Genomic DNA, 24916 nt, shown 5'->3' on the forward strand with positions numbered 1-24916 from the left:
TGTGATTAGCGTGACTGGAGTCTTTGGCAATTTTTAGTGCCTTCCTCTGACATCGCCTGGTATAAAGGTCCTGGATGGCAGGAAGCTTGGTCCCAGTGATGTACTGTACCATACGCATTACCCTCTGTAGCCCCTTGCGGTCTGAGACCGAGCAGTTGCTATACCAGGCGGTGATGCAACCATGCTCTCAATGGTGCAGCTGTAGATCTTTTTGAGGATCTGAGGACCCATGCCAAATCTTTTCAGTCTCCTGAGGGGGAATAGGCTTTGTCGTGCTCTCTTCATGACTGTCTTGGTGTGTTTGGACCATGATAGTTGATAGCTTGGACCATGACCATGATAGCTGATGTGATAGGAGTGGCTATAGAGTCAGCTACCATCCTCAGAAATGTCTATATAGACCTCACAGAACTGTTCATGGCAAAGCAATTCAATTAATGATATTAATTGATTCTTAAAGAATATAAGTTGTAAATCATGAGCCTCATCTTGAGGAGTCACATGTGACAGTATAATTTTTTTTAATGAGTGCTGATCTAGGATCAGTTTAGTATTTTAGATCATAATGCATCAGATTACATGGAGAGGGGTGACCGGATCCTATATCAGCACTCCTCCTCTGTATTAATAGGGGACCAGAAGTCACCAGGACCAAGAAACAGAACACATACTGTTGTAAAGTCTAGTTACAGCATGTGTTTAGTGTCATCTAGTGGAAGATATGAAGACAACACTGTTTAAAGGGTGGGGGGATTGCTGATTGAAACAGAAAGTAAAGTTATTATTTTGTACAGGATCCATTTTGAGGCGAAAGCCTATGCAGAGAAGTACAAAATAAAGTAAGTATTTCTGAACAATAATCTAACGGACAGAGTAAGATAAATTAATACATGGAATTAGATATTGCTAGTGAGTAGAACTGCTACTTGAGCTTAGTTGCTGACAGACAGCAGTTTTCAAGTGTAAACTAATCAGTAGACCTACATGTTATCAGTCAAACGTCTGGTAAAGATGGTGGAGGAGCTTTTCAATTATAGGGTTTTATGTTTATCTTAGGGTTTCTGAAGCCTTTTGTTCTTGCTCAGTATTTACACACCTGATTCAACTTGTCATCAAATATTTAAAACAGTTTAATATTTGAGGCATACAAATGAAAATTCTCAAATTAAAACCTTTTTGGTTTGTAGGCATGCTTACAATTATTGTTGTTATATAAAGGAGTTAAACCGTGAGGCATTCCCTGAAGTCTCGCCTCTGAGCCACCGAGGTAAAGACAGTTTCAAGTTGGACAATCAATTCACGCTTTCAAACCTCAATAGCTTTCAAGCCACTTGAGCCACAGACTCCAAATAAGTGTCATGATGTTGGAAAAATTGCGTACAACATTGCACAGGTCTTATTTTCATGATTTGGACATTCAATTGCTTTCCAAAGCTAATAAACATGTGGAAATGTGAGCAGCATTTTGTATTCCTAGCTGATTCAGTTAGGGAGCATAAACAAAGTACAAACTTTTTTTACATTTGAATTTCAATCTCTCCTTGGTCATGTGACCTACTGACTTCAAACAAGGTTCAGAATGTTCAATCAGTGGGCCTACACATTGCACACCCTTTAGTTTGTGCATTTTCATCTCACACGTTTTTACATTCATTTTTTCAAACTTTCAAACATTTGTGGGCGCCGCGAAGCGTACACTCCGGTAACGCGACCGATCCCAGAGAAACTGGCGGGAGCCCTGGGGAGAGTTCTCTTTTCTTTGTGAAGGGCAGGGCACCCTGGAATGGGTTCACCCCAAGAGAAGGGCCCAAGCCCTGGAAAGCGTTGCGGTTCCGGTGGCGTCCGGTGAGCTCTCGCTGGCCCTTGAAAATCCGGGAGAGAGAGTGTAAATCTCGCGTCGGGCCGTACTCATATCTGCAGCAGGTCTCCAAGGTGAACAATCTCTGGCATATACATGATCACAAATACCACTCAAATGGACGCAATTCATTCAAACCATATTGCAATTGGAACATGGCAAATGCAAATTGTCATACCCCAAAGATGGCGAGTGCGCTCCACTGTAGATTTTCATATGGCAAATGGTCACCAAGTCAAGGCCCAAGGGTCCAATTTTGAAAATGTGATATAATTCCCCAAAATTCATCACCTTCTAAAAAAGTTCTATCTGGACTGTTTTTCGATTTTTTACATTTTATTTAGTAAGTTATACATATATAACAACTGTATGAACGTACTTTTGTCTTATTTTATTGAGTTGTCTATGAGGCCTATGTTTTGTCCGTTTGCAATATGCGATCATAGGAAGTCAAAAGTCAGTGAACCATGGCCAAATGGCATGAGAAATGTCCAAATGTCGTTTATACTGACCAAATGATATATATCGCTATGTTAAGCCCTGAATCAACCTGGAAGGTTTATTTGTCATGTTTGATGTGAGAGAAGTGAGTTTAAAATATTTTTTGAAAAATGTCCAAATTGACCCCTGGCGCCCCCTGTTGGATGGGCATGGGTGGGGGGTGCTCCCTACCCGGCCATGGACCCCTTGCACCCCCCTAAAGGCATTAAAAACAATTTCAAATATTTGCTCCTGGTAACTTGTTTCGTTCAACAGGTGCACGGCTGTCCATTTGCAATGTCTTACAATGGGCATTTACCATTACAAATTTGACATGCTCTAATATGCTGCATAAATACCCAATTGACTGGCACATTGAACTCGGGATGGCCGGGCAATGGTTCTGGTTCCTCTCCATCGCTTGTTGGTGTTGACTTTTGCATGTCAATTTGGTGTTGGTTTATCACTGTTTAAACTTATTGCCAACAGACAAAAGTCAGCCATCAAGTCAGCGTCCATCAGTCAATAAGATATCATTCTGACACCAAACTGATACAAACTGAAACCAAACCAACCATCCAACTCGGTTGGAAGCCCAACTATCAAATATTTCAGAGCAGGCCCAAAATTCACAGCTCCTTCAGTTTAAACCATAATACAAACTTAAAACACATAGTTACGTTCTAGCTGCGGGTCCAGTTCTGACATTATGTGTAGGCTTAGATGAGGCGACCCCGAATACCAAGTTTCGGCTTGATAGGTCATTTGGAGCCCGAGCAGCTTCCTGAATTGGTGCTGAAAATCCACATTTGCCGAGTGTTGCAATGGGGTACTTGAATGAGCAATCGGACAAAAACGTTAGGGTCCGTATCTATGGGCCGAGGCGGTTTCAATGCACCTAGTCTTGCGACTCTGGGACTATTCTAAATGTTGTCATTTTCGTGATGGTCAAAAAGAGTTGAAGTTATTGCAAGGCAGTTTCTCGGTCTGAGAACCTTCTAGAGCCACATAACTCACTGTGTACTATTGACTTGAGCTCTAGAACAGGTTTATAAAGTTTCAGATCTCTAGGCCTGACGGTTCTTTGATAGTTCGAACAAAGGTAACTATTGCAGGCTCTGTGTGTCTTTAAGCCCCACACTATCACTCCGTCCTCGCTGTGTTTGTGTGTGAGCTTTTCTTGGAAATCTGATGGGAGAAATGACTGATTTACAGTTCATGAGGGTTACCTAATCACACATATTAAGTTTTGAAAATATCTGACCTTTTTAACCCTTCAAAACAGCCCCTATGACACCATTTTAAGGCACTTCCGGTTGGCACAGGAAGCTAAAAGTAAACACATATCCGGTTTCTCCGAGAAGCTTAGGATCAACACAGGTAGACCTCATAGTGGCCTGATGAATTGTCATCGAAGACAGGTTCATAAGCTTCAGGTTGAATTAAGAGGAGAAGGCAATGTATTCCTATGGGGAGAGATGTCATTGCAAACTGTGAAATGAAAAAAAACTGTTTTCACTGTTAAGGGTTAATGCCACACAGTCAAGGTTAGGCTTGCACAGATCGGGAGGACCTCATGAACATTCATGTGGTTGAAGTTCCTGTGGTTGTGTTCATGAGGGTTGTCTAATCACACATATGAAGTTTTGAAAAGATCTGACCTTTTTATCCCTTCGAAACAGCCCCTATGACCCCAATTTAAGGCACTTCCGGTTAACACAGGAAGCTGAAAGTAAAGACATCGGCTTTTATAGAATTTTGAGTTTTAAGTCTTTACCTTAAGAACTGACTTATTTACAGAGGGTTGAATGATTGAGTGTTATTTCAGAAAATCACAGAAATCACGTAGAGTTCCGAAACCCACCTTAACGGATTCGTCTGAACATGCTGCAACTGGATCTGTAACTTTCTTGGGGAAAAAAGCATTTCTTTCAGCATCACCAATTGTATTTTTTACTATTTCTCTTAAATTACGATAGATAAATGTCTGGTTCTTTTTTTCCTGACACCGTAGGTTCATGTACTTTGATGTGAAGCGGTCAAATTAGCGCTCTATTTTCGTTTTTGACCTTTAATCACAGAAAAAATGGCCTTACTCAAAAAGTGTTGAGGCCTCGATGCCATCTTTGTCTTTGCTAACTGCCCATTATGCCAAACCTATGCTCACCAAGTTTTGTCTTCGAAGTCTTTTCCGTTTAGGAGAAATGACCATGTTGTGATTGGTGATGTTTTGTGCAATATGATTCCATTCGCCCTCTGGTGGTATTTACTGGGACAGCGGAAAAATGACAAAAAAATTAGAACATTTTATAAAACGGAAACCGAATGTCCGAGAGACTTCATTTGATGACTTCCCGGAAGATCTGGCCACGGTGCACGGCCCGCCGCCATAGAAACATTTGCGGACGTCTAGTAAGGGACCGTACATTTGCAGTATGGATTTTTTCCTCAATCAGCAAATGACAAAATGTTCCCTTCAGGTATGAAAGGGAAGTCGGCAAGGATATAAACATTGAGTTGCTATTTACCTGAAATGCACAAGGTCCTTTACCCCGCCAATTAATCCACACATAAAACGGTCAACCGAATCACTTTTAGTCATCTCTCCTCCTTCCAGGCCTTTTCTTCTCTTGACTTTATTTTGCGAGTGGCAACTTTCATAAATTAGGTGCATTACCGCCACTGACCTCGTTCGTCTTTCAGTCACCCACGTGGGTATAACCAATGAGGAGATGGCACGTGGGTACCTGCTTCCATAAACCAATGAGGAGCGCGATCTGCGTCACAAATATAACTATTTTAGCCCTTGGCAACGCAGATGCTCGTTGGCGCACACAAGCAGTGTGGGAGCAATAATCAAATAAAATCAATTTCTACATTTATTTTGCAACGCTCGCGCACACGAAGCGAGCGGTGTAGTCAGCGTGTAACGGGAACAGAGCAGGCAATTAATGTAAAATCGTGTGAGATGAAAATGGACAAACAAAAGGTTGTGCTACAAAAATGGCTACTCAGTGGACATTCTGAACCTTTTTTGAGTCCAGTAGGTCACATGAACAATTAGCTATTGAAATGTGAAAAAATTGATTTGTCACTATGTTGACTGTCCCTAACTGCTGTTGGTGGACCTAAGGAAAACTACAGGCAAATATCTGTTGAATATTCAACCTGAATCTGTCACGTCCGTCGTACGAACAACTTGACCAAGGCGCAGCGTGAGTAGAGTTCCACATTTTAATGATGGTAAAACTTCAACAAAGCTTAAACAATCATGACATACATAGGCACTCATAACAAACAAACAATATCCCACAATACAGGTGGGAAAAGGGACACACTAAGTATGATCTCCAATTAGAGGTAACGAATATCAGCTGCCTCCAATTGGGAACCATACACCCAACCAACATAGAAATATAACACCTAGAAACCCCCCTAGTCCCCCCTAGAACCCCAAGGGCTCTCTATGGTCAGGGCGTGACAGAATCTGACTTTACCTCGGTCTCCGTGCCCTGTAAAAATCTTCCCAGCGTGAAATATGGGTCGTTTCAGGCCACGAAGTGAACATAATATCACATAACATAATAATCAAAAACGAGGAGCGAGGGGCTTACATTGCGAATTTCCCTTGTTTGGCTAATTGTCTTGTCCGACGGCCAAGATGGTGACTGGGATTCAATTCAATTGCTTTATTGGCAAAGGGAACATCTGTTAACATTGCCTTAGCAAATGAAGTAGATTATAAACAAAAGTGAAATAAACAATTAAATGAACAGCAAGCATTACACTCACAAAAGTTCCACAATTCAAATGTCATATTATGTATATTGTTGTAACAATGTGCAAATAGTGAAGGTACAAAAAAAAAAAAAAAAACATAAATATGATTTTATTTACAATGGTGTTTGTTCTTCACTGGTTGCCGTTTTCTTGTTTTATTTTACCTTTATTTAACTAGGCAAGTCAGTTAAGAACAAATTCTTATTTTCAATGACAGCCTAGATTAACTTGCAACCTTCCGGTTACTAGTCCAACGCTCTAACCACTAGGCTACCCTGCCGACCCTGTGGGTTAACTGCCTGTTCAGGGGCAGAACGACAGATTTGTACCTTGTCAGCTCGGGGGTTTGAACTTGCAACCTTCCGGTTACTAGTCCAACGCTCTAACCACTAGGCTACCCTGCCGACCCTGTGGCAACAGGTCATGAATCTTGCTGCAGTGATGGCACACTGTGGTATTTTACCCAGTAGATATGGGAGATTAACAAAATTGTGTTTGTTTTCAAATTCTTTGTGGATCTGTGTAATCTGAGGGAGATATATGTCTCTAATATGGTCATACATTTGGCAGGAGGTTAGGAAGTGCAGATCAGTTTCCACCTCATTTTGTGAGCAGTGTGCACATACCGTGTAGCCTGTCTTCTCTTGAGAGCCATGCCTCAACAAGCTTCTGATTGGTCGGAGTCAATACTCCTGGCCACCAGTGATTGGCAGCTGTGCGAAACAAATTTGCGTGCCCACAAAACACTTTTTCGAGGTCAAGGGAGGGTGAAAGAGAAACATCCGCATGAGCTCAGCCCTCCACATAAAGAGATGCGCGTGCAATTATTGAACTGGGAACAATTTCAGGTGGGAGAGATTTTACAGCATGACGCCACAATCAGAAGATTTGGGAACTATTTCACACTGGGAAGATTTTTATATGACACCCTGCACAAATGGACAGTTTGTTTTGAATTACCCGGTGCTACGGGTGAGTGGAAATATCACTTAAGGACCAATGGAATGCAGCAGTGGAATATTTCTCAGGTAAAAGTGAAAGTCACCCAGTAAAATACTACTTGAGGAAAAGTCTAAAAGTATTTGGTTTGAAATATATTTAAGTATCAAAAGAAAAGTAAACGTATGAATCATTTCAAATTCCTTATATTAAGTAAAACATTTTATTTTCCTTTTTAAATGTGTGGATAGCCAGGGGCACACTCCAATACTCAGACATAATTTACAAATGAAGCATTTGTGTTTAGGGAGTCTGCCAGATCATAGGCAGTAGGGATGACCAGTGATGTTCTCTTGATAAGTGTGTGAATTGGACCATTTTCCTGTCAAAATGTAATGGGTACTTTTGGGTGACAGGGAAAATGTATGGAGTAAAAACTACATTATTTTCTTCAGGAATGTAGTGAAGTAGAAAGACGTGCAGATTTTGGTAGGCAGGCTACAAGTATAATACAATTAGGTTGTCGTCAGACATTCAATATTCACAGTAGGTCTAAGTTACAGAATGATCACTTATCATGCCGACTGACCTGATGGTATCCGTTGGAAATGTTGTGAAAAATATCTGGCCTAGGCCATAGATTAGGCTATATACACTACATGACCAAAAGTATATGGACACATTATTGTCGAACATCTCAAATCAAATGTATTTATAAAGCCCTCTTTAAATCAGCAGATGTCACATAGTGCTAAACAGAAACCAAGCCTGAAACCCCAAACAGCAAGCAATGCAGATGTAGAAGCATGGTGGCTAGGAAAAACTCCCTAGAAAGGCAGAAACCTAGTAAGAAACCTAGAGAGGAACCAGGCTCTGAGGGGTGGCCAGTCCTCTTCTGGCTGTGCCGGGTAGAGTTTATAAGAGATCATTGCCATTAAGGCCAGATTGTTCTTTAAGATGTTCAAACGTTCATAGATGACCAGCAGGGTCAAATAATAATCACATCTCATTCCAAAATCATGGGCATTAATATGGAGTTGGTCTCCCCTTTGCTGCTATTAAAGCCTCAACTCTTTTGGGAAGGCTTTTCACTAGATATTGGAACATTGCTGCGGGGACTTGTTCCATTCAGTCATGAACATTAGGGAGGTGGGGCACTGATGTTGGGCTATTAGGCCTGTGTCGCAGTCGGTGTTCCAATTCATCCCTAAGGTGTTCGTGGGGTTGAGATCAGGGCTCTGTGCAGGCCAGTCAAGTTCTTCCACATCGATCTCAACAAGCCATTTCTGTATGGACCTCACTTTGTGCGCGGGACATTTTCATGCTGAAACAGAAAACGGCCTTCCGCAATCTGTTGTCACAAAGTTGGAAGCACAGAATCGTCTACAATGTCATTGTATGCTGTAGTGTTACGATTTCCCTTCACTGGAACTTTGATGATCTTCACCGGATGGCACTCCCAGGACTCCATGTTAGACAATAAATGTGTGTTTTGTTCAATAAAGTTAATCTTTATGTACAAAAACCTAATTTAAAATTGGTGTGTTATGTTCAGAAATGCATTTTCTCAAACAAACATCCGGTGAAAGTGCAGAGAGCCACATCAAATTATAGAAAAACTCATCATGAACATTGATAAAAGATACAAGTGTTAAAACACACATTAAAGATGAACTTCTCCTTAATGCAACCGCTGTGTCAGATTTCAAAAAGGCTTTACAGCGAAAGCATGCCTTGAGATTATGTTAGGTCAGCGCCAAGCCACAGAAAAACATACAGCCATTTTCCAAACGAGGAGAGGTATCACAAAACTTAGAAATAGTGTTATAAATATTAACTTACCTTTGATGATCTTCATCGGAATGCACTCCCAGGAATCGCAGTTCCACAATAAATGTTTGTTTTGTTCGATAAAGTCCATAATTTATGTCCAATTACCTCCTTTTTGTTTGTGCCTTTAGCCCAGTAATCCAAATGCACAATGCGCGAGCAACTAGTTCAGACGAAAAGTCAAAAGAGTTATATTACAGTTCGTAGAAACATGTCAAACGATGTATGGAATCAATCTTTAGGATGTTTTTATCATAAATCTTCAATAATGTTTCAACCGGACAATTCCTTTGTCTTTAGAAATGAAAAGTAATGCAGCTCGCTCTCACGGCGACGCTTGTCTGACTTAGCTCATGGCATTCTGCCAGACCTCTTAGTAAAACAGCTCTTATTCGCTCCCCCTTCATAGTAGAAGCCCAAAACAAGGTTCTGAAGACTGTTGACATCTAGTGGAAGCCTTAGGAAGTGCAATATGACCCCAAAGACATTGTATATTGGATAGGCTAAGACTTGAAAGCTACAAACCTCAGATTTCCCACTTCCTGGTTGGATTTTCTATCTGGTTTTTGCCTGCCATATGAGTTCTGTTATACTCACAGATATCATTCAAACAGTTTTAGAAACTTCAGAGTGTTTCCTATCCAAATCTACTAATTATTACCTCTGGGCACCTTATTCATCCAAGCTACTCAATACTGCCCCCCAGTCCCAAAGAAGTTTAACAAACAGTGACTTATTATAATTATTATTGTTAATAGTTACCATGGAGAAGTGATGTGACAACTACATGTGATTGCATTAAATCACCTGACTGTTTCAATATGTCTGTTAATAAATGTTTAATTTCAAAGAGAGAATGACTAAAATAGAACAATTGACATTCAATAATTAATTGTCACCGTGTTAACCACAACCAACATGCTGGATCTCTGTTTAGGGGTCAGTGCTCTAAAATGAGTCTCTCTGGGGAGAGAGAGGAGGGGGTCCCTGCCTCTGAAATGAGTCTCTCTGGGGAACATGACACCAAAGCTAAGAGGTGAGATGACAATTTTGTTATAGAATAATTAAGTTTATTTCCAAAATACCTATCCACAATTGTTTCACTTTAGTTTTTTCATCATAAATGATTGCTTATGGGTACCTTCAATATTACATTTTTTTTGAAACGCTATATATCCATTGTTTTGATTGAATGGAAAGTTTGTATCCTGTATATAAGATGAATGCACTTACAGATCTTATGCAGATTCCATATCTTAATTTGACCCAGTTTCTCACAGCAGGAAAATTATGTGGATTATAATTCATTAAAATGTTTTGTAGGGGTTGGTACCTTTTTTCATTAGAGCAAATCAAGCTGGACATTTTTTAGGTGGACATTACAAACTATAGAAGCCTTTTTAAAGCTTGATATGGTAACTGTATTGCAAGTCACCCTGGACCCAGTTTCCCGATAGCGATGGAATTTAGGTTTACCAGTGTTTTAAGATGCATCTATCCTACAACAGCTGAAGATGTAACATACATTTCCCACTCACAACGTAGAGAGAACAGTTGTTAAGTGTGTCGTTGGAGCATGTTGTTATTTAGAAGATCGAAAGAAATGGAGCCCTGCTCTCAGATCAGCTTTCTGCATTCAAATCTTTCCTTAACATTATAATCAGTTCACAATACTGACAACGGATCAGCTCCTAGAAAGATATTACCACCTACGGGTGCAAATATTAAGGTGGCTTATTCTAATGCTTATCCAATAAAGATGCACCAAATCACAGATTTGGCACATCATTGCGCAAATGTTGAAATATGAAATATATTGAAACAAATTATTGACCGTAGTTTACAAGTAGAAAAATATAACTCCATTGATTGAACATTAAATACATTTCAATATGATTAAACTAAAGTTTATATTTTAATCCCATCTTCTCGGTTTTCATTTGAAGCATCATTTTATACGTCGCTTGTTTGTATCAATCGCAAAGTCATTTGCAGCTTTGTATTTGTAGTCAACTTTGTTCTGAAATTATCAGCGGTCAACGAGAGATGGATTAACCATTGTGATTCTATTTTTAGCAGAGATCTTCTGTGTGTAAAATGATGCTGGAGGGGAAAAAGCATCTGACGAATCAGCTGTTCTTCTCGTGATCTGAGGCAGGCGTTAGATTTTGAGCATTTTCAAGTGCATCGTTAATAATGATGGTTTTGGAAACAGCTCAGAGATTTAACAATGACCCTACAAAGATTCTAATGATGAACTTACCCTTTAACCAGCTTTTGGGATACCAGGCCATGGATTAAAACATCTTCTAAATTCAAAAGTATATGTTTTACATACAGATCTCACTGTATTGAATTATATATTAAAAAAAAGTTTATGCTGATGTCACTAATGTATGATTTGTTCAGTTCTTTATGATAAATGTAGCTATTTGTTACATTTGACTCTGTAAAACCTAGCTGTTCTACTTATTTCTCTGCGAGTGAGGCAGATATATAGCATTTTGGAAAACAAACCCGCAAATATTTGTCTTCCTGAAATGAAACCATCAAGTGATAGATTTCTTAACAAACACATGTCTGTCATTGAATGTCATAATTAGCTAGTGAAAAAACACAACAATATCTTTCATAATTTCTGTAAGCAATGAAAGCAAATTTACCAACATTTCTGAAAATGGATATATAGCATTTCGGAATGAAACTCTTCTTATTTTTCCCTATCTGAGTTCAGAGTAAATGAGAGATGTACTGTTTGTCTCTGTTGTGTTGAAGCCCAATCAAGCGCAAGAAACCAGCCTCCCCTGTACCAAGCTGTGTGTCCATGAAGAGTGATTGGTCTATATGTCAACCTATAGAGTTTAGAGAGGGAGACTTTTCACCTGAACAAAGGTAAGAAGAACTCATGGGTTATGGTCAGTGAGTTAAACAACACTGTCTCTAGTCATTTCTCCTCTCCCATTTTCCCATTTATTTTTGATGTTATCATAATCTATAGGAAAACACTTTTTTCAATTTTCTTAGTCCTAAAACAATATTAAACAAACACAACATTCCCTCTGTGTGTGTGTGACAAACAGTGACACATTATTATTATTTTTAACGACAGTTACCATGGAGAATAGATATCAAGCTACTACATGTTCATATGATTGCATTAAATCACATGACGGTTTCAATATGTCTGTTGGTAAATGTTTTACTTCTCAAATAGATAATTCATAAATGAGAACAATTGACATTCAATAATTAGTTATCACTGTGTTAACTACAACCAACATGCTGTATCTCTGTTTAGGGGTCAGTGCTCTAAAATGAGTCTCTCTGGAGAGAGAGAGGAGGAGGGCCCTGCCTCTAAAATGAGTCTCTCTGGAGAGAGAGAGGAGGAAGGCCCTGCCTCTAAAATGAGTCTCTCTGGAGAGAGAGAGTGGGGCCCTGCCTCTAAAATGAGTCTCTCTGGAGAGAGAGAGGAGGAGGGCCCTGCCTCTAAAATGAGTCTCTCTGGAGAGAGAGAGGAGGAGGGCCCTGCCTCTAAAATGAGTCTCTCTGGAGAGAGAGAGGAGGAAGGCCCTGCCTCTAAAATGAGTCTCTCTGGAGAGAGAGAGGAGGAAGGCCCTGCCTCTAAAATGAGTCTCTCTGGAGAGAGAGAGTGGGGCCCTGCCTCTAAAATGTATCTCTCTGGGGAACATGAGATCAAAGTTAAGAGGTGAGATGACAATATTGTTTAAGAATTTATGTTTTTTTCTAAAATGCTATATCCACAATTTAATTCACATTTGTGTTTTTTCCTGCGTTGCAGGAATATTTCTGCCACAACAGAATATCAAATTAAGATATGGCAACTGTACTATAAGTCTCTCTGGGGCCAGTTTCCAGATAGTGATGAAATTTAGAGTTACGAGTGTTTTAAAGATGCATCTTTCCTACAACTGCCAAATATGTTACACACGTTTCCCCAAACATCATCCAGAGTAAACAGTCGCTATGTGTCTCTTTGGAGCATGTGTCGATACTGATAGGATTGAAAGAAAGGGAACGCTGCTCTCAGATCAGCTTTGTACATTCAAATCTTTCCTTAACATTATAATTAGTTAAATATACTGACGACGGATCAGCGTCTAGAGAGATATTACCACCTACAGCTGCAAATATTGAGGCGGCTTATTCTAACACTTACACAACGAAAATGCACTACATCACAGATTTGGCACATCATTGCACACATGTTAGGCTACACATCATGAAATATATTGAGACAAATTACAGACCAACAGAAAGAAAACGATGCTGCCCACAGAGAGGGCTGCCTTGCTTCTAGTCCTTAGGACACTTTGCAGTATTTTGTTTTTTATATAATATTTCTTACTTTGTTAGCCCAGAAAAACGTGTGTGTTATTACAATTATAACAACATACAGGAACTCAAGTCCTTTTGTTCACCCAATCTAGAATTCCTCACCATCAAATGCCGAACGTATTATTTCCCAAGAGAATTCTCTTCGGTTATTGTCACAGTCGTCTCAAGCCGATGTCACAGCGGCCCTCAAGGAACTTCACTGTACTTTATACAAACTGAAAACCACATATCCCGAGGCTGCATTTATTGTAGCTGGGGTTTTTAACAAAGCAAATGTAGGTAAAGGATGCCTAAATGATATCAGCATATTGACTATAGCACTCGGGCTGGAAAAACACTGAACCCTCCCCCGCCCTCCTTTCGGCAAATCTGACCACGACTCCATTTTGCTCCTCCCTTCCTAAAGTCAGAAACTCAAACAGGAAGCACCCGTGCTAAGGACTATTCAGTGCTGGTCTGACCAATCGGAATCCACGCTTCAAGATTGTTTTGATCACGTGGACTGGGATATGTTCCGGGTAGCTTCCGAGAACAGTACTGACGTGTACACTGAGATGGTTACTGATTTCATCAAGAAGTGTATAGGAGATGTTGTACCCATTGTGACTATTAAAACCTATCCTAACCAGAAACTGTGGATTGATGGCAGCATTCACGCAAAACTGAAAGCAGAAAGCACCGCATTTAACCATGGCAAGGTGACAGGGAATATGACAGAATACAAACAGAGTAGTCGTTCCCTCCGCGAGGCAATCAAACAGGGAAAACGTCAATATCGAGACAAAGTGTAGTTGTGATTCAACGGCTCAGACACGAGACGTGTGTCACAGGATTTACAGACAGTCACGGACTACACAAGGAAAACCAGCCGTGTATCGGACACCGACGTCTTGCTGCCGGACAAGCTAAACACCTTCTTTGCCCATTTTGAGGATAACACAGTCCCACCGACGCGGCCAGCTACCATGGACTGTGGGCTCTCCTTCTCCGTGGTCGACATGGAATTGTTAGATATTACTGCACTGTTAGATACTGCTGCACTGTCGGAGCTAGAAGCTCAAGCATTTCACTACACTCGCAATAACATCTACTAACCATGTGTATGTGACCAATACATAACTCAGTTGATTGACCATGAAATGCATTTTAATATAATTTAAATAGGCCTGTAGCCAACTGGTTAAATTTTAATGCAGTCATCTCGGTTTTCATTTCAAGCATAATTTTATATTTTGCTTGTTTGTATCAATTGCAAAGACATTTGCAACTTTGTATTTGTAGTCAGTGTTTGTAGTCATATTACTGTATTGAATTATAAGAAATAAAACAGTTATACTGATGTCACTAGTGTATGATTTGTCCAGTTCTTCATTCTACATTTGACTGTGTAAAACCTAGCAGTACTACTTATTACTCTGAAAGTGAGGCGGATATATAGCATTTAATAGCATAAAAACATGACTATTTGTCTCTCTGAAATGAAACCATCAAGTGACAGATTATAAACAAAGACATGTCTGTCATTGAATGTCATAATTAGCTAGTGAAAAAACACAACAATATCTTTCATAATTTCTGTAAGCAATAAAAGCAAATGTACCAAGATTTCTGAAAATGGAATTAAACTCTTCTTATTTTCTCAATCTGGGTTCCAAGTAAATGAGATAAGGAATGTTTGTCTCTGTTGTGTTGAAGCCCAATCAAGCGCAAGAGACCAGCCTCCCCTGTACCCAGCTGTGTGTCCATGAAGAGTGACTGGTCTATGAATTTACCTACACGGTTTAGAGAGGGAGACTTTTCTACTGAACAAAGGTAAGAAGAACTCATGGGTCATGGTCAGTGAGTTAAACAACACTGTCTCTAGTAAATTCTCTTCTCCCATTTTCCCATTTTATTTTGGTTGTTTTCATAATCCATATTCTAATCCTTTTTCGCATTTTCATAGTCATAAAACAATATTAAACAAAAACAATATTCCCTTCCTGTGTGTGTGTGCGTGCGCGTGTGCGTGTGCGTGTGTGTGTGTGTGTGTGTGTAACTGTTTTGTCCACAGTTACCAACAGGAGAGATCAGAGTTAGAGATGCTCAGTGGTCAGTCTTCCCAGAGTCAACATATAGACCTGACCTCCATATTCAGTGTATGTGGTCCTGTTATGTACATTTGTTTTTGTTTAAGTCAAGTAAAGTTGATCTGTAAATCATCCATTAATATGTTAATGCGAAAGCATTTATTTTCTTGCTTAACTTAATGACTTTATTTATCTCAGTTGCTTGAAGAAAAAATTATGACATTTGTGAAGAACGAGCTGAAGCGGTTCAAGAGGATTCTTAGTCCAGAACTCCCACAAGGCTTTGAGAGTCAGATGCAGGATGAGGAAGTGGTGGATGCTGAAGATGAGAAGCAGGAGAGCAGTCCCAGAGAGGGGGCTCTGAAGATCACACTGCACGTCCTGAGGAAAATGAACCAGAAGGAGCTTGCTGACACACTGGAGAAAAGTAAGAGTTGTCTGCCTCACGTTAAATGCTGTTTGATAACAAACATTTAAAAACTGTAGATAAAGTACAGCTAAAGTAGCTGTGTAACTCAATAATATTGTAACAGCCTTAACACAACACTTAGTGACATCATCAAGTAGCAGCGGAATGTGTTGCGTTGATTAATTTAGACAGAGGAGAGAGAGAGACAACATTATTAATAATACCATCAATAATACCAATCATAATATAATCAATTACTCCAGTGTGTAATGCATTATGAAAACATTTACACATTCATACAGACAGTTAAGAGAATACACTATTATAATGTACAACACTATAACACCGTCCTATAATAATGTAGGCATTAAAACAGACGTCATATTAACATCCTCTGTGTTATTTTTAGATTCAGTAGAGCTTGATGTGATTTGCCAACGTGAACTCAAATCTAATCTAAAGAAGAAGTTTCAATGTATATTTGAGGGGATCGCTAAACAAGGAAACCCAACACTTCTCAATAAGATCTACACAGAACTCTACATTACAGAGGGTGGAACAGGAGAGGTCAATAATGAACATGAGCTGAGACAGATTGAGACAACAACCAGGAAACAAGCAAGACCAGAGACTGCAATCAAATGTAACGACATCTTCAAACCCTTAACTGGACAAGACAAACTGATCAGAACTGTTCTGACAAAGGGAGTCGCTGGCATTGGAAAAACAGTTTCTGTGCAGAAGTTCATTCTGGACTGGGCTGAAGGAAAAGCAAATCAGGATGTTCAATTTGTATTTTCATTCCCTTTTCGGGAGCTGAATTTGATGAAAGGGGAAAAACACACTTTGATTGAACTTCTCAATCACTTTTCAATGGAAACCAAAGAATCAAGAATCTCCAACTACGACAAGTACAACGTTCTGTTCATCTTTGATGGTCTGGATGAGTGCCAACTGCCCCTAGACTTCCAGAAGAACAAGATCTGTTGTGACGTCACAAAGTCAACCTCAGTGGATGTTCTGCTGACAAATCTCATCAAGGGAAATCTGCTTCCCTCTGCTCTCCTCTGGATAACTACCCGACCTGCAGCAGCCAATAAGATCCCTTCAGGGTGTGTTGACCAGGTGACAGAGGTACGAGGGTTCAATGACCCACAGAAGGAGGAGTACTTCAGGAAGAGATTCAGTGATAAGGTCCTGGCCAGCAGTATCATCTCACACATAAAGACATCAAGGAGCCTCCACATCATGTGCCACATTCCAGTCTTCTGTTGGATTTCTGCAATAGTCCTTGAACACATGCTGAAACATAAGAGAGAAGAGATGCCCAAGACTCTGACTGACATGTACACACACCTTGTGGTGTTTCATACCAAACAGAAGAATGAGAAGTATCTTGGGAAAGAAGAGACAGGTCCACACTGGAATAAAGAGAGCATTCTATCACTGGGAAAACTGGATTTTCAACAGCTTCTGAATCACAATCTGATTTTCTATGAAGAAGACCTGAAAGAGGCTGGCATTGATGTCAATGAAGCCTCAGTGTACTCAGGATTGTGCACGCAGCTCTTTAAAGAGGAATGTGGGCTGTACCAGCACAAGGTGTACTGCTTTGTGCATCTGAGCATTCAGGAGTTTCTGGCTGCTCTATATGTGTTCCTCTCATTCATCAACAACAATGAGAATCTAATGGCCAAACCGCAATCAATTTCCAGTAACTTAACTGCGCTGTTAAGAGACAAGCCTGAAGTTACTTTCTACAAGAGTGCTGTGGATAAAGCCTTACAAAGTGAGACGGGAAACCTGGACCTTTTCCTCCGCTTCCTTCTGGGCCTCTCAATGGAGTCCAATCATAAGCACTTACGAGGTCTACTGACAACAACAAGAGGCATCTCACAGAGCCATGAAGAAACAGTCAAGTACATCAAGGAGAAGATCAGGGAGAATCCCTCTCCAGAGAGGTGCATCAATTTGTTCCACTGTCTGAATGAACTGAACGACCATTCTCTAGTGGAGGAGATCCAAAGCTACCTGAGATCAGGAAGTGTCTCAAAAGCCAAACTGTCACCTGCACAGTGGTCAGCTCTGGTCTTTGTGTTGCTGACTTCAGAAAAGGAGGTGGATGTGTTTGACCTGAAGAAATACTCCAGATCAGAGGAAGGTCTTCTGAGGCTGCTGCCAGTGATCAAAGCCTCCAGAGTTGCTCTGTGAGTACAAACATGACATTGAAGTACTAATCATCAGGAAGAAATATTCCTTTTAGAGAACTGATATTGAAAAACTACATTGAAAACATATTGAATTAATGCATTGATGTTCACATATGTATAACAATATGACCATACATTTTTGGTAGACGGAAGATTAATCTATGTGTTGTTTGAGAGAATAAACCGTTGTCCTTCTACACTACTGGTGTTAAATGAACAGTGTGTTTGTGAAGTCATGATGATCTCTCTGTCAGGCTGACAGGCTGTGGGGTCAATGAGGAAGGCTGTGCTTCTCTGGTCTCAGCTCTGAAGTCAAACCCCTCACACCTGAGAGAGCTGGATCTGAGTAACAATGACCTGAAGGATTCAGGAGTGAAGCTGCTCTCTGCTGGACTGGGGAATCCCCATTGTAAACTGGAGACTCTGAGGTCAGTATTCCTGTAGTTGGTCAACAAGTGATAACTGTTCACCAGATCCACATGTGTTTACCAGGCACACATAGTCCACACCATATGTGTTTGGAAAGTGAAGCTTACTGTTTTAAATTTGTCGCTATGCTCCAGCATTTTGGATTTGATATAGAATGTTTCATATTAGGCGACAGTACAGTGTGTTACCTTTTATTTCAGGGTAAAGGTGAGAGGTTAGCATGTTTTGTTGTAGTCTCTGTAAAGCTCTCACTCATTATTATTCATGATTCATACATGATTTTCTTAATCATGGCATCATCAAATTATTTTAGTAGTGTTCAGAAACATGTTATCTACTCACTTAGACAGATGATTAATCCAGTCATCATCCACAATTCCATTACTATTGGGCAAAACACAACCCAAAACACAACCACAACAAACTGCAAATGCAACCCACGAGTTTGGGACCAAATACTAAACTTTTGACTACTTTAATACACTATAAATGAATTGGTCAGAATACTTATGACTTCTTGAAATGGGGGGGCTAGATACATAAAGTGCTGTAATTTCTAAATGGTGAAACAGATATGAAAATACCCTCAAATAAAATTTGACATTACATACTGTCACCTCATATGAAACATTTGATCTCCAATCCAAAATTCTTAGTATAGAGCTACATGTAAAATGTTAGTTTCACTGTCAAACTCGATATGGTGTGGACTGTATACTCAGTACAATCTAAATCTGATACCTCACTTTCTGTATTTTGACTGATACTGCTTTGTAAACTGGTCTGGTCAGTCTACTCACATATTTGTGTTTTATATTTCTCTCTACAAGCAGGACTTATTATTTTTCATAATGATACATCCATTTAAAATGTTGTAAAAATATACTGCCACTCCATCTTCACCACCAAATAATAGAAGTGTGATTTTTAATTGATTTGACTCTTTGCAGGCTGTCAGGCTGTGGAGTCACAGAGGAAGGCTGTGCTTCTCTGGTCTCAGCTCTGATGTCAAACCCCTCACACCTGAGAGAGATGGATCTGAGTAACAATGACCTGAAGGATTCAGGAGTGAAGCTGCTCTCTGCTGGACTGGAGAATCCTCACTGTAAACTGGAGACTCTGAGGTCAGTATTCCTGTAGTTGGTCAACAAGTGGTAACTGTTCACCAGATCCACCTGTGTTTACCAGGCACACATAGTCCACACCATATGTGTTTGGAAAGTGAAGCTTACAGTTTTTAATTCCCTGAGGGGAACTCCACCCCCCCATTCAGCTGAAAAGGTGGCGCAGGGAATTCAAAAATATTCTTTAGAAATATTTAACTTTCACACATTAACAAGTCCAATACCTCAAATGAAATATACATATCTTGTTCATCTACCCATCATGTCCGATTTTTAAAATGTTTTACAGTGAAAACACAACATATATTTACGTTAGACCACCACCAAGTCAAAGGTAAAACGCAGCCATTTTTTCCAGACAAAGATAGAGTCACAAAAGCAGGATTAGAGATAAAATGAATCACTAACCTTTTGAAAATCTTCATCATATGACATGTTACACAATACATTTATGTTTTGTTCGATAATATGCATATTTATATCCACAAATATCGGTTTACATTGACGCCATGTTCAGAAAATACTCCAAAATATCCGGAGGAATTATAGAAAGCTACGCCAGATAACAGAAATACTCATCATAAACTTTGACTAAAGATACATGTTCTACATATAATTAAAGATACACTGGTTCTTCATGCAACCGCTGTGTCAGATTTTTTTTTAAACGTTACGGAAAAAGCCTACCATGCAATAAGCTGAGACAGCGCTCAGACTTACAAGTATTTGGAGTCAACAGAAATATAAAATTACATCATAAATATTCCCTTACCTTTGATGATCTTTCATCAGAATGCAGTGCAAGGAATCCTAGTTCCACAATAAATCGTTGTTTTGTTCCATAATGTCCAATACTAGTGTGCAATTAGCTGCATTTGCTACCACTTTCAGCTCACGTGAAAAAGCTGAAACCGGTCCAGGACAACTCGCACGAAAACTTCAAAAATATATATTCCAGGTCGAATAAACTGGTCAAACTAAGTAGAGAATCAATCTTCAGGATGTTATTTTCATATATATCCAATAACGTTCCAACCGGATCATACGTTTTCAGCTGCAGCCAAATGGAACGGCGGTGGCACCCACAGAGAAATGCGCCACAGGAAAATGGCATTCTGTCGGGACACTGACTATTTCCCCTCCCATTCGGTCAAACTTCACAGCAAAAGCTCCATTCCACTTTCTACTGAATGAGGACATCTAGTGGAAGGCGTAGGAAGTGCTACCAGATCCATATTTTGTTGGGAAAGGAAGGGACGATGACGTCAAAGTTGACCCACATTCAGAATTTCACTTCTTGTTTGGAAGATTGCCTGCCCTATGAGTTCTGTTGTACTCACAGACATAATTCAAACAGTTTTAGAAACTTCAGAGTGTTTACTATCCAATAGTAATAATAATATGCATATATTAGCAATCTAGGACAGAGTAGGATGCAGTTCACTATGGGCACGCAATTCATCCAAAGTGAAAATACTGCCCCCTATCCTCAACAAGTTTTTAAAGTATTCAAAAGTTAAGCATTTGGTCAAATATTCTTTGCCTGCAGTGATTACATCAAGCTTGTGACTCTACCAACTTGTTGAATGCATATGCAGTTTGTTTTGGTTGTGTTTTGGATGATGTTTTTCTCAATAGAAACTAAATGGTGAATAATGTCCTGTCATTTTGGAGTCACTTCACTTGTATTGTAAGTAAGAATTGAAGATGTGTCCGAACACTTCTACATTCATGTGGAAACTTCCATGATTATGAATAATGAATTAATCGTGATGAATGAGCAAGTTACAGAGGAACAAATATCATGCCCCCTCTGTTATTGGTAATGTTTTGTTGTATCCTCTGTTATTGGTAATGTTGAGAGGTTATCTGTTTTGTTGTATCCTCTGTTATTGGTAATGTTGAGAGATTAACTGTTTTGTTGTATTCTCTGTAACTTTTCACTCATAATTTTTCATGATTGATTAATGATTTTTCTTAATCATGGAATCATCGGGGTGATTTCAGTAGTGTTTAGAAACATGTTATCTACTCACTTAGTAAGAAGATTAATCAAGTCCTCATCCACCATTCAGTTATTATTGGGCAAAACATAACCCAAAACACAGTCAAAACAAACTGTCTAGTAAAAAATGTGTACTTTACATTGTGTCGCTACAAGCAACAATTTGATAATTTGTCATTTCTGAATACATATGGCAGGTTTCAGGACACTGATGTATCTGAATATGTTGAAAAATAATAGCAGTGTGCTTTTAAAATGATGATACTCTTTGCAGGCTGTCATTCTGTCTAATCACAGAGGAAGGCTGTGCTTCTCTGGTCTCAGCTCTGAGGTCAAACCCCTCACACCTGAGAGAGCTGGACCTGAGCTACAATCACCCAGGAGACTCAGGAGTCAGACTGCTCTCTGCTGGCCTGGAGGATTCACACTGCAGACTGGAGAAACTCAAGTATGTAGAGGGTTTATGTCAATGTTCATATCCGACATGTTTGAGTTATCAGGCCAGTTTAGACAAACATTCTTACTACCATTTGGACAAAGTTCTATGCTGACTCTCTCTGTGTGTCTGTGTGTGTTCACATTTACCACTCAATGAATGTCTGTTCTGCTTACCTCTCTCTATACAGTGTGGAATATGGTGGAGAGTACACAATGAAACCTGGGCTTAGAAATTGTGAGTGTTGACTGCTGTGAAGAATATAACTAAGAATAAGTCTTAATTCAAGTTAAGACAAAGTCAAAGACCACCATCATTACTTCCTTGGTCATATTAAATTTAAGCTGTAGTTCTACAGAATCAGAAATCGGGGACACCAAAGTTTAGAATGAGTTGCATTGACAGTGTGTGTGTCTGTGTATATGTGTGGCGTATTTGTGCGACATAAGAAGTGTGTGTGTGTGTTCATACAGGTGTTTGTGTGTAATTAATGGGAATAAGTGTGTTTTATAGTACCATACAGTATCACATATGATCCTTCAACAAGTCTCAAGTTTCCCTACCTTCTCCTTTTGATACCTAGAAACATCTACATTAAATTAATTAGTGAAAAGTGAGTTAACATTCTAATGTGAATGATGATGATTTCTAATAATATATCTGGTTTCATCCATCAGATGCCTGTGATCTCACACTGGACCGAAACACAGTAAACATACACCTCTCTCTGTCTGAGGAAAACACGAAGGTGACATGGAGGAGAGAGAAGCAGCCGTATCCTGATCACCTAGAGAGATTTGAGGACTGTGGACAGGTGCTCTGTAGAGAGGGTCTCACTGGGCGCTGTTACTGGGAGGTAGAGTGGAGTGGGAGTGTGGCAATTATAGGAGTGACATATAAAGGAATCAGCAGGAGAGGAGGGGGTATGGACTGTCTGATTGGATGGAATGACAAGTCCTGGAGTCTGTTCTGCTCTTACAACTGTTACAAAGCCTATCACAATAATAATCCCACTACCATAGACGTCCCCCCCTCCAGCCCCCACAGAGTAGGAGTGTATCTGGACTGGCCAGCCGGCACTCTGTCCTTCTACAGAGTCTCCTCTGACTCATTGACCCACCTGCACACATTCCACACCACATTCACTGAGCCCCTCTATCCAGGGTTTAGGGTTTGGTTTGAAGACTCCTCAGTGTCCCTGTGTCAGGTGGTTGATGTGTCAAACACAACATGATGTTTCACTCTAATCCTGGTCATGTTCAGTAAGACACACTTGAGAAACATGTAGAATAGCTCTCTAGTGTGTAAACACCACCCTGCCTCTCCTCTACAGTATCCACCCTGCCTCTCCTCTACAGTATCCACCCTGCCTCTCCTCTACAGTATCCACCCTGCCTCTCCTCTACAGTATCCACCCTGCCTCTCCTCTACAGTATCCACCCTGCCTCTCCTCCACAGTATCCACCCTGCCTCTCCTCTACAGTATCCACCCTGCCTCTCCTCTACAGTATCCACCCTGCCTCTCCTCTACAGTATCCACCCTGCCTCTCTTCCACAGTATCCACCCTGCAACTCCTCCACAGTGTCCACCCTGCCTCTCCTCTACAGTATCCACCCTGCCTCTCCTCCACAGCACCCACTTTGCCCCCCCTCCATCACATATACGTAACAGATACAGTGCCTTGCGAAAGTATTCGGCCCCCTTGAACTTTGCGACCTTTTGCCACATTTCAGGCTTCAAACATAAAGATATAAAACTGTATTTTTTTGTGAAGAATCAACAACAAGTGGGACAAAATCATGAAGTGGAACAACATTTATTGGATATTTCAAACTTTTTTAACAAATCAAAAACTGAAAAATTGGGCGTGCAAAATTATTCAGCCCCTTTACTTTCAGTGCAGCAAACTCTCTCCAGAAGTTCAGTGAGGATCTCTGAATGATCCAATGTTGACCTAAATGACTAATGATGATAAATACAATCCACCTGTGTGTAATCTACACCTGCTTCTACGCGTGCATTGCTTGCTGTTTGGGGTTTTAGGCTGGGTTTCTGTACAGCACTTTGAGATATCAGCTGATGTACGAAGGGCTATATAAATAAATTTGATTTGATTTGATTTAATCAAGTCTCCGTATAAATGCACCTGCACTGTGATAGTCTCAGAGGTCCGTTAAAAGCGCAGAGAGCATCAAGAAGAACAAGGAACACACCAGGCAGGCCCGAGATACTGTTGTGAAGAAGTCTAAAGCCGGATTTGGATATAAAAATATTTCCCAAGCTTTAAACATCCCAAGGAGCACTGTGCAAGCGATAATATTGAAATGGAAGGAGTATCAGACCACTGCAAATCTACCAAGACCTGGCCGTCCCTCTAAACTTTCAGCTCATACAAGGAGAAGACTGATCAGAGATGCAGCCAAGAGGCCCATGATCACTCTGGATGAACTGCAGAGATCTACAGCTGAGGTGGGAGACTCTGTCCATAGGACAACAATCAGTCGTATATTGCACAAATCTGGCCTTTATGGAAGAGTGGCAAGAAGAAAGCCATTTCTTAAAGATATCCCATAAAAAGTGTCGTTTAAAGTTTGCCACAAGCCACCTGGGAGACACACCAAACATGTGGAAGAAGGTGCTCTGGTCAGATGAAACCAAAATTGAACTTTTTGGCAACAATGCAAGACGTTATGTTTGGCGTAAAAGCAACACAGCTCATCACCCTGAACACACCATCCCCACTGTCAAACATGGTGGTGGCAGCATCATGGTTTGGGCCTGCTTCTCTTCAGAAGGGACAGGGAAGATGGTTAAAATTGATGGGAAGATGGATGGAGCCAAATACAGGACCATTCTGGAAGAAAACCTGATGGAGTCTGCAAAAGACCTGAGACTGGGACGGAGATTTGTCTTCCAACAAGACAATGATCCAAAACATAAAGCAAAATCTACAATGGAATGGTTCAAAAATAAACATATCCAGGTGTTAG

The 24916-nt window shown here is 40.2% G+C and overlaps 1 protein-coding gene across 3 annotated transcripts; it reads left to right on the forward strand.

Annotated features, from left to right (window-relative positions):
• The first annotated feature begins 711 nt into the window (after positions 1-711).
• On the forward strand, positions 712-24050 carry LOC110514006 (NLR family CARD domain-containing protein 3). Of its 3 annotated transcripts, XM_090197442.1 has the most exons (13): positions 712-839; positions 9825-9923; positions 11663-11779; positions 12186-12593; positions 14939-15055; positions 15297-15381; positions 15511-15739; positions 16131-17928; positions 18186-18359; positions 19311-19484; positions 21764-21937; positions 22116-22162; positions 22603-24050. In XM_090197442.1, the coding sequence occupies exons 2-13, from the start codon at positions 9841-9843 to the stop codon at positions 23157-23159; spliced, it is 3963 nt and encodes a 1320-aa protein (XP_090053568.1). In that variant the 5' UTR covers positions 712-839; positions 9825-9840; the 3' UTR covers positions 23160-24050. The 3 variants fall into 3 exon arrangements, with proteins under 3 accessions (XP_090053568.1, XP_090053569.1, XP_090053570.1); XM_090197443.1 differs by lacking the exon at positions 22116-22162 and having other exon boundaries at positions 22603-23229; XM_090197444.1 differs by lacking the exons at positions 21764-21937; positions 22116-22162; positions 22603-24050 and adding an exon at positions 20539-21142.
• The last annotated feature ends 866 nt before the right edge of the window (positions 24051-24916 follow it).

This window comes from Oncorhynchus mykiss, chromosome 13 (assembly GCF_057628025.1).
Source record: "Oncorhynchus mykiss isolate SJ-2025 chromosome 13, ASM5762802v1, whole genome shotgun sequence".
NCBI classification, from domain to species: domain Eukaryota; kingdom Metazoa; phylum Chordata; class Actinopteri; order Salmoniformes; family Salmonidae; genus Oncorhynchus; species Oncorhynchus mykiss.

Coding starts and splice junctions, on each gene's coding strand:
- LOC110514006 (XM_090197442.1), top strand. CDS start 9,841: ATGAGTCTCTCTGGGGAGAGAGAGGAGGGGGTCCCTGCCTCTGAAATG. Junction 15,382..15,510: donor ACCTGACCTCCATATTCAGT/GTATGTGGTCCT, acceptor TATTTATCTCAG/TTGCTTGAAGAAAAAATTAT. Junction 17,929..18,185: donor AAAGCCTCCAGAGTTGCTCT/GTGAGTACAAAC, acceptor TCTCTCTGTCAG/GCTGACAGGCTGTGGGGTCA.